Source organism: Populus nigra, chromosome 6 (assembly GCF_951802175.1).
Source record: "Populus nigra chromosome 6, ddPopNigr1.1, whole genome shotgun sequence".
Taxonomy (NCBI): Eukaryota; Viridiplantae; Streptophyta; class Magnoliopsida; order Malpighiales; family Salicaceae; genus Populus; species Populus nigra.
Genome location: NC_084857.1, coordinates 6752021 through 6765729, shown reverse-complemented (window position 1 = coordinate 6765729; position 13709 = coordinate 6752021). Strand labels below are relative to the sequence as shown.

Here is a 13709-nt window from a genome sequence, read left to right as displayed (position 1 = left end):
GTAGTCATAATGCTAAACATGAATTAAAGTCAAAGTGCGAGGCTGCTAATGTCACTAACTATCATTGTCTGGTTATAACAACCACGTTAGTTAATTCTAACTAATATGAAATCTCCAACTTAATTTCTTTAGTGGAACAGCTAGGGAATTCGACTCAATTGTCAAATTTTGGTTTTGTGGGGTATATAGTCGGGTGTTGACCTTAATTTCTTGCAACTGGATCTCTTTTTCAGACCACTAAAAATGGAAGCGTAGAGAATTTGATCAATCGTCTCCTTCTATTATTAAAATCATGGGATTAGTTTGCATATGCTAACCTTGTTTATTATTATTATTATTTGAGAATAAAGATATTGGCATCTTAAGACTACGTCAAGGCAACAGCGAATATTTTGGCAAGTTACTCAAGCTTTTAATCGAGACAAGCTTTTTTGAACAATTTGTGACAAATGAGAAATATATGCGAGATCGATCGACCTCAATAAACTTTTCTTGGAATGAGATTTCTGTCATTGTTTATTGTATATTTTTTTAAAATTCCAACAGAAATTCTCTGCCAGCTTAATGTTGATACTGAGATGATGAGATTCTTGATATATAGCTTGTAAGTTATAGCTTTCGTCAAGCATCATCTTAATTTCTCGTGTCAATCCCTTTCCATGCCAAACCCCATGAAGTATATACAGACTATAGATAGAGAGTTATAATAATACGCTCACTTTCAAACACTGCTACATATATGTACACTTAAAACGTAACCAAGGAGCTGGCATTATTTTTTCCAAACTTTTCTCCTTTTCTAACCTCTTAAATATTAGGAACCAAGAACAGATAGATGGGTGAAGGATGGAGGAAGTTTCAGATTGTGGCTGACATATCGCTATTTCAAGTACAATTACCGTATCAATGATGTAAGCAAGCAAGAAAACTGCTCGTTTCCTACGTAATATGATATTGTTCTTGACATTATTCAAAAGAACGGAATGGATCAGCCACACATTTGTTGCGAAACATTGTATATTTTATATTTTTACATACTAGCCAGTTTTTTTTTTTTTTTTTTATTAACCGTGGATGTCTGGATCAGCTTACGTGCATCTCGATTAATCTCCCGAGATCCTGAAGTTAACGACCATGTAAACCTCAAGTGGCTCCAAAATTTATGGTAATCGAACTGGTGAACTCTAGAAAGTAAATTCATGGTTTAACTAGTTAAGCTAAACCCCTCAGGATTTACATGCTATTTTTTGATAACTAACATTCAAAGTCAATTTTGTATACATAAACAATTAAAATCATTAAATTCTAATATTAACATCCTCTCAAATTTAAGTTTAAATACTTACCTATATCCTACTTTTCCTATTTCTAAAAACCAACGTAGCTTTTATTTTTCCATCTTCATTTGTTTTCTATTCAGCATCTTTTTCCTTAACTCTACCTGTCTCAGTTTCTTAGGATTCAAAAAACATTTATTAAAATCGGTGGATGTCCAAATTGATTTTTGAGAAGAAAAAAAAGGTCTCTCCTTAAAATTCTCCACCGATGGATAAGCACGATTAATAACAACATAGGTTCTTACTTATAGTGGAAGGCCAACAGGAACATTTACTTTATTTGTTACGGGTTGGAAAGCTCTTCTGTTCATTTCTGTTCATCATGATCTTGAAATTGAAAGAGATAACCAATAACTTTTATCAGCCAGCTGATCGAGGACTCGTGGTTGTGGGGCTATATAGGTTTGATAAATTTGATGGCCCTAAACAAGCTGAACCATATTGTGACTTAGCTTTCATATAAAAGCCTTCACGGAAGTGCTAAAGGAGCATGAAAAGGAAGTGGCGTTTGGAGGCGCCAGTTATACTTAAAATGGCAGTAATGAGAAAAGTTGAAGTGCACAAGATATATCTTTTTTTTTAATTATTAATATGTATATCTGGGTTAGTTTGTACGTATGTCGACTAATACCACAGGTTTTGAAGTTAATGACCATGTAAGCCTCCAATAATTCTGAAATTTATGAAACTTGAATTAGTAATTTCTAAAAATCAAAGTTAAAATATACCCTTCAAAGTTGTATAAGATATATATCGTTAATACATGTAGTGTGTGCCATTCGAAACACATATTGATTTTATACAGCCATAGGATTTGATGCATGGTTTTGCAATCTTGTGAGAACCCATGTGGGTTCATCTATTATATTTGCTTTCGGAGGTGATTTTTCAGGGAAACCTGGCTGCCAAGGTCTCGTCCCATGCATGCTTTTGTTACTTCAATCATTCAGCGAATCGATATCCTTGGATGATTATACAAAATATCATTAATTTCACTTTCGGGCCGCGTGTGAATATTAATTTTACTTGACAAAAATGTCACATACCCATGTTTGATAAACAATGGTGCGGATTTAATTACACATCTTCAAAAATTAAAGCCCATGATTCATTATTAAAGAAGCAATGATAGAGAGCACCATCAATTCGTAGAATCATCAACAGTGATGACAGCATTTAGCCAAGGAAATGGAAACGAGAGCTTTCAAATGACACTACAGATATGACAGGTTACTCAAAAATGCCAACTGGCAAATTAGAAATCTTAAAAAAAAAATGAAAGCCCATGCGTGTAGAAAGAGCAAAGATGCCAGGACCAAGACACCCAGCACACCATACATTGGCCGGACATAGATCCATGTATATAGATTGAGAGGTTGTTTGAGAATATTCATGTTTTTTTAAAAAATAAAATTATTTTTTTAAAATTATTGTGTTATATTTTTAAATATTTTAATATTAAAAATAACTTTTAAAAATAAAAAATATATTTTTAAATAAAAAAATACTTTAAACCACTATCATAATAATTAAAAAAAAACCGTCTCCAAGCATCATCATCATCAACAGTGGTGACAATATTCAACGAATGAAAAGGAAATGAAAGCTATCCAATGAGAGTATTATGCCAAGCTATTAAGGGAAAACCTAACCCAGCGTGAACGCCCAAGGGAAGTACTGAAGTCAGAACTTGGGGATCCATTCCATCATCCATGACCAAGATAGCATAGCATCAGATGCCCACGTGGGGCAACTCAAGGCCCCACATTTTGACTGAGAAGTCTTTGTACTTAAGAGGGCCCCAGCACAAGATTATACTTTGAACTTTTGAACGAAAAGATATGAAGATCAACGTGGCGGGAAGATAAGTCTTTCCTATTTCTATTGTCTATTGGTGGAGTCCAGTTGTACATTCTTCGACCCTCCCCGCTCCATGGTCCATTCTCCTATACCTGTACAGTCAACCAACAAACACAATGTGATCGTATAACATACGTATAAACATGTGGCGGAGTATTATTATATTATATTATATTATATTGTTTGTTGTTCATTTTCTTATTACTGGAAATTATTGAGGCTGAGGACCAACAACTTAAAATACATCAGATCATCTGTATTTACTGGTAAAATTTGGATTGAGACAAGAGTTTTTTACATTGAAAGGGTGTTTAAGATTGTAGTGCAGTGTATTTTTTAAAATATTTTTTAATTTTAAAACACATAAAAACTATTGAAAAATACTAAAAAAATCTCAATTCAATATTTTATAAATTAAAAATATATTTAAAAATCACATGAAAGCAAAAGCCAATAAATCTCATTCTATCTAGAGTAAGCTCGTGTGTGTATATATATATATATATATATATATATATATATATATATAATCTTCAGTTTTTCTAATTAAGGTAAAATTAGGAATGAATTTATAATTCGATGGTTTCTTGAGAAAAAGAAAAATAAAGAAAGAAACATAAAACTTCAACTTCCAATCTCATATTTATAATTCACAGCTACTCTCAAATAAACATGAATGTTCTTTTTTCTCGTCCTTGCAAATCATTATCATACATCCTTGAACAATAAAATTGATTATATAATTATCAGAAATTTATCAATGCAAAATCTTCAAATCAATTATAAATTATCAATTATAGTAAGGAAAAAAAGAGTTGATATTCATTAATAACTAAGTAAAACATGCATTTGTTTATTTATTAAATGATTATTGTGTTTTTTTTTGTCTCTTCCTGTCTGAATATTATATTAGACAAATATTTTATACTCAAACCAACACATTCTTGAGAAAAAATATTTAATTATTTAGATTTCAATTAAAAAAACAATAACGTGAAGAAAAATTCACTTAGGAAGATACACGTGTCTGGGAAAATTCAAAACCATCTAACTAATGTATACTATAATGTAGAAAGTATTCTTCAAGGAAGAAAAATTAAGGGCTGTTTTCAATGGATGTGGCACTCAGTGCTTCAGTCCAGGAAGCTTAACCTCAGGCCCAAGTATTTAAACATAAACACGTGGCAGAACCATAACACCCCAGTCACCTGGGACCACTCTCGATGGCTTCTCACATAGGCACGCGCCTACCAAAATTCCCTGCCGCCACATCTCTCTCTCTACACTGTTTTTTATCACGTTTACAGGCTTCCCTTTTATTCCTCTTGCACGTGCCAACTCTCCTTCTTATTTATCACAAACTTGAATTCCTGTTCTGGGGGTAAATTTGTCATGTCAAGAAACCATCATCTTTGCCATGTTGCCCTTTTCAATTAAAAATAAAATAGACTTTTGCTTCAATATACAATGAACAATCAATGCCGCTGGATCAGTGGTTCCTATTAAAGAGTCTTTCCGAAGCTTACTAATTTAATTTGATGGTTGATATTTTTTCATAAATTAATCTTGATGGTGATATTGGTCAGAAATATTAATAATGCCCAAGTGTTCGGATATTTTTTAACGGTATTAATCTGGTAAATAGGGTTTTTTTTTTAGTTCATAGTGCTAAAAAATCAAATCAGGTCGCAGAAAGTAAGATTTTTAAAATTCTTATTTTAATATGAATAAATATATTATTATTAATATAAGTGTCCGGGTCAATTTACATGTATTTCGATTAATCTCATGAGTTCTGAAATTAACAATCATATAAATCTCAAATGGCTATTACACTAATAATCACTTTACTTAAATCTAAAAGTACATAAAAAATAAACTTTTTAATCTCAAAATTTTATTATTGGATCATATACCGGATGGTTTGAATAACTTATCTTAACCGCGTAGAAGATAAAACTGCTCTCTAGCATGAAAAATCACATGAGAATTCCATCTTGCTGTGGAAAAAAAAAAAAGTATACATGTAGAGTTGTAGCTAATTCTGCTCTCCCTACCTACCAAAAGAACGGAAAACGGAACAGGATTAAGGAATCACGTGTTCGCTGAGTGGGTTCATATACATAGATTACTACATGGAATCAAATCGCCGTTAGATTATGTCCGGTTAAATGGGTTCTAAGCACTTTGTCCGTACAATGACAACCAAACAAGAAACGGGGTTATGGAATTGTATTTACATCTGATCATTAAAAAATGCAAGGTCTCTTTATTTATTTTATTAATAATAATTATGGAAGTACTACTTCCTAATGGCCAACTTAATTTAACCCACAAGCAAATGAATCCAATAACGCCACGTCTCAAAAAATTATTGCAACTTCACTTTTTGTAATCTAGAAACTTAGGAATTTAATCTCGGTTCAGGCCCCATGGCCAAGGTTTCAAAAGTTGCATCACTAATCCAATAATATATTCGATAACTGTTAAAATAATGAAATCTAAGGAAAGATGGTGGAACCAATTATGCACCTCTTTATATTATACAATTGTCGAAAAACATGCTTCTATATGCAATCAATGGCGTTTGTAATGGCTGTTTAGAGAGAATTAACAGTGAAGTAGCAGATCTCGATTATGAACTCTTTTTTTTCACCATCTTAAGAACCCAGAAATGGTGAAAAAAGAGAAGAGTTAAGTTAATGGTTAAAGAATGAGATTAAGAAAACCTCAAATTACAAATTCCCCATGCACCAAAAAAAAATAATAATAACAAAGAAATACAAAGCGAATAATCCACAATCATACCCTCTTTCTATCACAAATTCTACAAGAATCCTTGATTATTCTATAGCTAGCCATAATAGCCCCCATGATATTGTGTTTTCTCTACATTTTAACCTTCACTCTCACCCATCTTACATCTATTTTCACATGTTGTAATTCATCTGCTGCTGTAAGAACCAAATATCCTCAGGATTCCACAAGTTGTCCGATGTGTCCCCACTTTCCATTAGCCATTGATTGCTGTTGTGCTCCATGGCTTGGAAATCTAATCCTTGGTTAAAATAACCAGCAGGACTGATCATGGACTCTGAGTAGCCACCTTGGCCAGCTTGGAAATAATCCGGATTAGGGTTATGATTAACCGGGATAGAGTAATAATCAGGAGTCAAGTCCGAAACAGGCGAAACTTGAGTAGCAAACGAGTCCGACGAGGCAGCAGTGCTGGAATTCTCCGGGGTGTAACTTGGTGTAACATGTGAGACACCAAATAAGTCATTGCCGATGACTCCATGTGGCATGACCAAGTTACCAGTGCCAGCGTCATTATTATTGATCAAGTGGTGATTGGTGGAAGCAGCCGGGGAAGCAGATGTGGCAGTGCTGCTGCTGGTGGCTGCTGCCGCAGCTTGAATTCTTTCAATTAACCTAGGCATCCATAGGTATCTCATGGTGTCCTTGAATTGCTTGCTATTCACGTCACATTTAAGTTGTTTTGCGTGCTTTTGTACTCGGGTTCTCCAATAATTCTTGATTTCATTGTCGGTTCTCCCTGGCAAGTGTTGTGCAATTTTAGACCATCTGCAAATTGTTCAAAATTAAATAGCATGTTATTCGTGCTTGTTAGCGCTAAAAATTATAACTCATCAATAAAAACAGAAATATTTTCGTAATCTCATTTGCTAATTAATACCTAATATTAGAGTTAGTGTGATTAATAAAGTAATACATACCGATTGCCCCATCGAGAATGAAGTTCAAGGATCATGAGTTGTTCTTCGAGAGTAATGTTTCCACGTCGAACATCAGGCCTTAGATAGTTGAGCCATCTTAATCTGCAACTCTTTCCAGTTCGTTTGAGGCCTGTTTCATTGAATTGAGTTTTGGTAAAGTTAATAAGAGAACAGATAATTGCAAGAGAAAAGGGAGAATTTCCGCTCTATACTACTACTACTACTACTTTTTTTATAGTTGTTGTGCTTTTTCTCAAACTTTTTTATTGAGGTGTTCTGATAAATATAAAGCTGTACGGCTAAAGAAAAATCATCTATGGCAGTATTATTATCTCATTCTTGTAAAAATAATTCACATCATCAAAATCCCACATAAGAACTTGCAAAGTTCTCATGATCAACAAGAAGTACAATCTGAAAGGAAAGTTTAAGACTTTGCACCTCTTTTTAAAAAGAATATGTACACGGAAGGACCATTGAAGATCATGAAGATAGAAACATGACAAAAACAAATTAAGACATGCTGGCCAAGTTGTTCTTTGGCTCTTAGCCATGTATTAGGTTTATAGATATTTTGATTGGAATAAGCGTTCGAGCCAGAGAGAGGCTATAGTTTTACCTGCACAGCGAGCCAGAGAATTCCAGCGTCCCTCGCCATGAGTAGCAATGTAATCGATAAGCTTGAAGTCTTCTTCAACAGTCCATGGACCTCTTCTTAAGTCAACCATCATCTCTTCATCACTTTGTGTGGTGGAGGAGGAGCTGTTGCTGTTGCCTTCAACATCCATCATCAATATGTATTTCCCTTAATCGGAGAACCACTTGATTGGAAGAAAAAAGGATTTTTAGAGAGAGAGAGAGAGAGAGAGAGAGTTGGATTAATCAGGAAGACGGAGAAGGTGGGGGTTTTTATAGATGCGTAGATAGGTTTGAAATTAGAGAAAAAGTTAGCATGTGTGAGAGAGAAGAGGGCAAGCCGCTATAGGAGCTTTTGGGTTAGGAGGTTTAATTAACTCATGATATATTTAATTGACACTTGAGCTTGCTAGTTTAATTATGGCAGTAAGTGCCCAAGAGGCTGTGAAGTTTGACCCTTTGACTTTCTTGCCCTCTTTTGTTTGTGCGCCTGAATTTTATTTTTCCGAGTACTCTTCATTTTCAATGAATTGTTTAAATAATATATATCACTAGATGGCTGGTGTCTTGTGAAATCTACGGTAATTGAATGGCTGATATTGTGTAGAGAATCTTTTCAAAATATTGGATATGCCGAAATAAAAATATCAATAATTTTAGTTAATTTACAAATTAATTTAAAGATATTTTCACTGTTGAATAAAAATATATATACGATCTACGGTACTGTTCTTCTTTCTGGAAACGCCGTTTCTTCTTAAAGCAAGAATCAACTTGTCCTTTTCTTCTTCTTTTTTACACTTTGTATTTTTTATTTTTATTTTTTGCTGGTTAAAAAATAAGGCAATACCATACCCCTCTATACGTGGATGTGACCCAATTGGTCGGTTGTTGTAATTGGCTACAAATTCTACAGTTTTACTGCCTTCGTATAAACAAAAATGCTATCAGGCTCGTCAATGGAAAGTATCAAAACTGGCTTGTTCATCTATCTCACAAAGTTGACTATTTTTATCTTCTCGACAAACAAAAGGGTAGGTGCTCTCTTGCAGTGAAAATCTCACTTGGTTTTCAAAGTGAACATACAGGTGATGGTAGACTTTTGAGAAAATACATATAATTTATAATTTTATTATGTTACTGTTAATTTAGCATATGGCTCGCCATTTGACTTTACTTTTTCACGGCTTGGAATTTTTTTTATTAATAAAAAAATTAAATACATAGATTTTTTAATGTTTTTTTATATCAAAATATTTTTTTTAAAAAAATATGCACGCATCTAATTAAATAAATCAATAATCATTTATATAAATAAAAAAAATAGTAAGGACTAATAAAAATAAAGTTGGAAAGATTGTGAGACATATCCAGATCGATCAAGATATTTAGTTTCGCAACAATGATCATTTAACCAGTTTCTTTTAATGAATTTGTTTGTTAAAATTATTTTTTTATTAAATTAAGTGATAATAAAAATCATCACATATATAAAATTGATTGGGTAAAATAAAAGGAAAACAATATTATTATGCAAGGTTACATATATTAGAAATATTATCCAAAAATATATTTTACTTTAAAAATAAATCTAATCTATATAAAATAAAATAAAAAGTATATATGAATCATATTAACCTCTTGAAAACTTAAATATACACAATATAATTTAAAAACAATCACTGATTAAAAAATATTAAATGAAAAAAAATTACAGAGAATGGGTATTAATTAAAATATAAATAAAAGGGTCAGACATCTGGTTCATAAGGAAAGGACCCACGTGTGCAAGCTCTTAATTTTTTTTTAAAATCTTATTTAAACAAAACAGACGATGCGTCATCTGAAATTACCAAGGTTCTAGCCGCAATGGTGATTGAAAATTCAAAAGTCTTGTTTTTTTTTTGCTTAGAAATCTAATTTTCAACCTATTTTTACCCGAAATATATAGAAAACACCCTAAACACTTTAATAAACCCACAAATATCCATACCAAATGTTAAAAAAAATGAAGTCAATATAAAACAAAAGCTCTTCTCAAGTTTAGATCTAGTCATTTGCAAGCCTAGACCTCAATCACCACTGTGGTGCTTGAAAAATTAGGACAATATTATTTTTGCCTAAAAACTCTATTTTTTTTTTTGTCATTTCAACAATAAAAGACCTCACCAACAAATAAATACTTTAGCCCAAAATACCTAAAGAGGTTAATAAACCTGAAATCAAGCAGGGTTAGTTTTCGTTTCCCTAGCTTAGATTTATTTTTTCAAGCAACATTGAGATATTAAAAAATTATCATCAAGTTCCTCTCATTGTATGAAACAGACGCTAAGAAAAACCATTTTAATGGCAGGAAATGATGTGAGTATAATTTTCTTTTTTATTATTGGAATCAAGTGACTGATCTTTTTCTCATCTCTCTAATTAGAGACTGAAAAATAATTCAGAAAAACTTGCATACCAAAAGTGATTTTTAAAAATTTAAAGGGATCTAAATTATATAAATTATGTTATTTTTTAAAATTGAGGACCCGTAATCATGTGTATTACGTTACTTAATATTTCCATCCATTAGTTTTTTTTTATTAACATAGATATTCAGTTAATTTACATATATCTCTATTAATTTTATAAATTTTAAAATTAATAATTATATAAACCTCATCCTCAACCTCTAGTACTCCTAATATTTACAAAACTAGAACCGGTTACCTCTGTTCATCTACTAGTTTTGTTTTTACTCGTATGTGTCTCTATCAGGTTATCTGTGTCCAATATGAGATTACGCCTTATGTTTACAAGAATACGCTTACAGGAACGTTACTCACACCCACAGCGAAGTACCTTGAAATTGTCTACATCACCATTATTATAGAACATTTAATGTTTTATTTTGTTTCTCCACTCTCGTTTTGCTTTCAGTTAGGATAACCGCAGCCTAGCTAGTACCTTCTCGCATCATACACTCTGAGTTTAGATTTTTATTTTTATTTTTTGCATCTTTATTAATTCGAGGAGACTAGAAGTGTACAATGGACATTGAAGTGCCTTCATGAATTAAGTGGATACGCCCAATCAGAGTACATTTGCTTGTCACAAGTCAACAATCTTGATGGTAACTGTTACATAAATGAGCAAAAATGGACACACTGAAGTTACGCTTCAATTCGTTTTCTAGAAAGTGATTTTTAGTAAATTATTTTTTAAATTTTTTTATGCTTGTTTATTGTTAGAAAAATGATTAATAAAAAATATTTTTCAGTTAAAGAAAAATTTAATTTGATTTTTAAAAAAGTATTTTCCTTTTATTTTGAGTGGAAAACACTTTTTAAAAATTATAAAAAATTTAGAAATATCATACTATTTACTGATTATATCAAATTTGATCCTCAAATTTTTTATTACTATATATATATATATATATTGTTTTGAATATGCATTTTTTAATTTCATCCCTTATAATTTAATTTTTGTATTAATTTTGGTTCTTATTTTTATAATTATTATTGCTTTTCCCTTATCATTTTTAATTGAAATTTTTGATCTATCAAATTTGATTCTCATTCTTTTAATTGATATTTATTTTATTTAAAATAATTTATGAAATATTAATTATTATTATTTTAATTTCTTTATCTTTCAATTTTTTTTTATTTTTATCTCTATTATTTTGATTATTATTTATTTTATTTGAGATAATTTATGAAATTATATTTTTTTCAATTTCATTCTAATTCAACTTTTTAATTTGTAAGATTTATTCCTCATTATTTTAATAAATTTGAAAAAAATAAAATATTAATAAGTTATTTTCCAGCTTATTTTCCATGACATAACCAAACACTGAAAAATGTTTTCCAACTTATTTTTCATTACACTACTAAACATCAAAAAATAAATTATTTTTCTAAAATTTATTTTTTAAAAAAATAAATTCTAACAAATAAAGGTTTTAGCCATCATTATACTTAATTACTTAGGATGGCTAGGCAATATTTCCATTACTGAAGAAGGTTACAAAAGAGGGGCCACTTCATTGTTACTTGGCTCTTCCCCCACAGATAGCATAGTTATTAACTTTCTAGCTTGGTAATTTATTTATTTTATTATTATTATTATTATAGAGGAGAGGCTTGAACAAGAAGTTTTTCAGAGGAGAAGGAACTCACTGTCAGCTGAGCTCCATGCTCATCGACTCTAGCCTGTTGATTTAACTTTCAAGCAGTAATGTTTCTGTTTTCCCAGGGGAAAACGAATCATGTCCTTCTCTCTCCTTTTCCTCGAAATTGGACTGTTGCTTGTCAGTGTATTGTTTCTCAACTCTAGAAATTGGTTCAGATAGTAAATGAGTTTGTTTTTCCCTTTATTTATTTATTTATTTTCCCTTTATTATCTCAGTTGGAGGAGGTTATACATGAGAAATAGTTTTTTTTTTCCCACGAATATACCATGTTTTGCTGTGGATGAATTATCTAAATTGGGATTGGAGAAACTCTTTATATATATTTTTGAAAAGATCTATGATTAATCATTCATCAAAATTACAAAAGTAGTTTCATATACTTTACTGGATTTTTCAAGAAGTTCTCTTCCCAGACATTATGCAGTGTAGAGGGCGTGATTTTAATTAGCCGGATTAATTGAATGCTTCGATTTGCCTAGAAGGCGGGGTACGGCCTTATTAAATTGTTGCATTCAATTAAATCCCCACAAAAACTAACCCTCTCAAGAAGTTGTAACCAGCAAAATAGATACAGGATATGTAGATGCTGGGCAATTAGTTAATTGTTTTTCCCCTGTTTTATACTCACCAGCTTCATTAATTCATTGAACTGTAGTTAAGAGTAATTAACTTGAGGTTTATATATGTATTTCATGTACCGTGTCGAAGAACGATTAGACCTACAAGTTAAAGCTAAGGTTTATAATTTAATAATCTAACATTTATCACTTTTATCTTCTTTCTTGCTGTTTTTTTCTGACTTTTATTTAGTTCTCTCTTAATTAAGTTCTGTGTGAGTTAAAAAAGAGTATTAATATTGAAAAGTCTTGGGATCATTCATGATTTAAAAGGTCAGTTGGGAGGCCATGGATCGAATGCAGCTCCGTCCTGTAAGAAGTATTAATATATACCATTTCGCTCTTAATTAAATACCCTAGTAGGGATGCCTACATGCTACTCCTTGGTCCACCATATGCTTTCGTATTTTTTCTGACGAAATCGTAACGATAATTAGAAGCAGCAGCTAATTTATGGACAAAACGTTAAGTGATATTTTTCGAAAGTAAGTTAATAAGGTTAGCTAAATCGGAAAGACTAGAATAAATAAATTATATAAAGTTGTATTAGATTCGAATTTAAAAATCGAAGGTTAACTGTTAAGAAATTATAATATTAAGGCATAAAAAAGGGTTAAAAATGATGTGTGGAATATATTGTTGTAAGTGTACAAAAAAAAAAAAAACAGTGTAATGGTGGATTTTAATAAAAAAAAATTCATCTAAATTTATATTAAATATAATAAATAAATTAGTAAATAAAGTATATTAATGGTGCTAATACCCCCTCCCCCCCGGCGGTGACTCTAGTAGGTTTGATGATACTAAATGTTTTTGTTGCTTTGATTTCGAATAAATAAAACAGCGATATTTTCAATTTGAACAATGAAGTTTTTGTGATTTAATCTGATTAGTGGTAGATATGTCCTTGCATTCATGATCAAGTCAATTTTCTATTAATTTTAACATATAAAAGATGCAATAAATATGTGTTGGATTTTTATTGGATTTAACTAAAAAAGAAAAAAGAATTAAAATACAAATCAATTATAAATTATTAAAAATAAATTTGTTAGCAATTTATATGTTTACCACTGGAATTGTTTTTATATTTCTGAATTTTTTATTTACGTTAGAACAAGCTTTTTATTTTATTTTAAGAAGTAAAAAACCATTAATTTTTTTGTTTATTAATATATTTATGCTGGTACTGTTCTTATATTGGAAATTTTATTTTGCTTTATTTTAGAAAGTTAAAAAAAAGTTACGTTAAATTTTATTTATTTAAAAATGACTTGTATTTTACCTTTTAAAATAAAGTAAAAAGATTTTTTTCCAACTTGAATAAAAAATTTCGGTG

At 30.9% G+C, this 13709-nt stretch overlaps 1 protein-coding gene across 1 annotated transcript; it reads right to left on the bottom strand.

Moving 5' to 3' along the window:
• Window positions 1-5832: 5832 nt before the first annotated feature.
• LOC133696977 (transcription factor MYB108-like) lies at window positions 5833-8056 on the bottom strand. The gene is made up of 3 exons (XM_062119285.1): window positions 7554-8056; window positions 6935-7064; window positions 5833-6782 (listed from the first exon to the last, which is right to left on the bottom strand). The coding sequence occupies exons 1-3, from the start codon at window positions 7723-7725 to the stop codon at window positions 6128-6130; spliced, it is 957 nt and encodes a 318-aa protein (XP_061975269.1). The 5' UTR covers window positions 7726-8056; the 3' UTR covers window positions 5833-6127.
• Between the last annotated feature and the right edge of the window lie 5653 nt (window positions 8057-13709).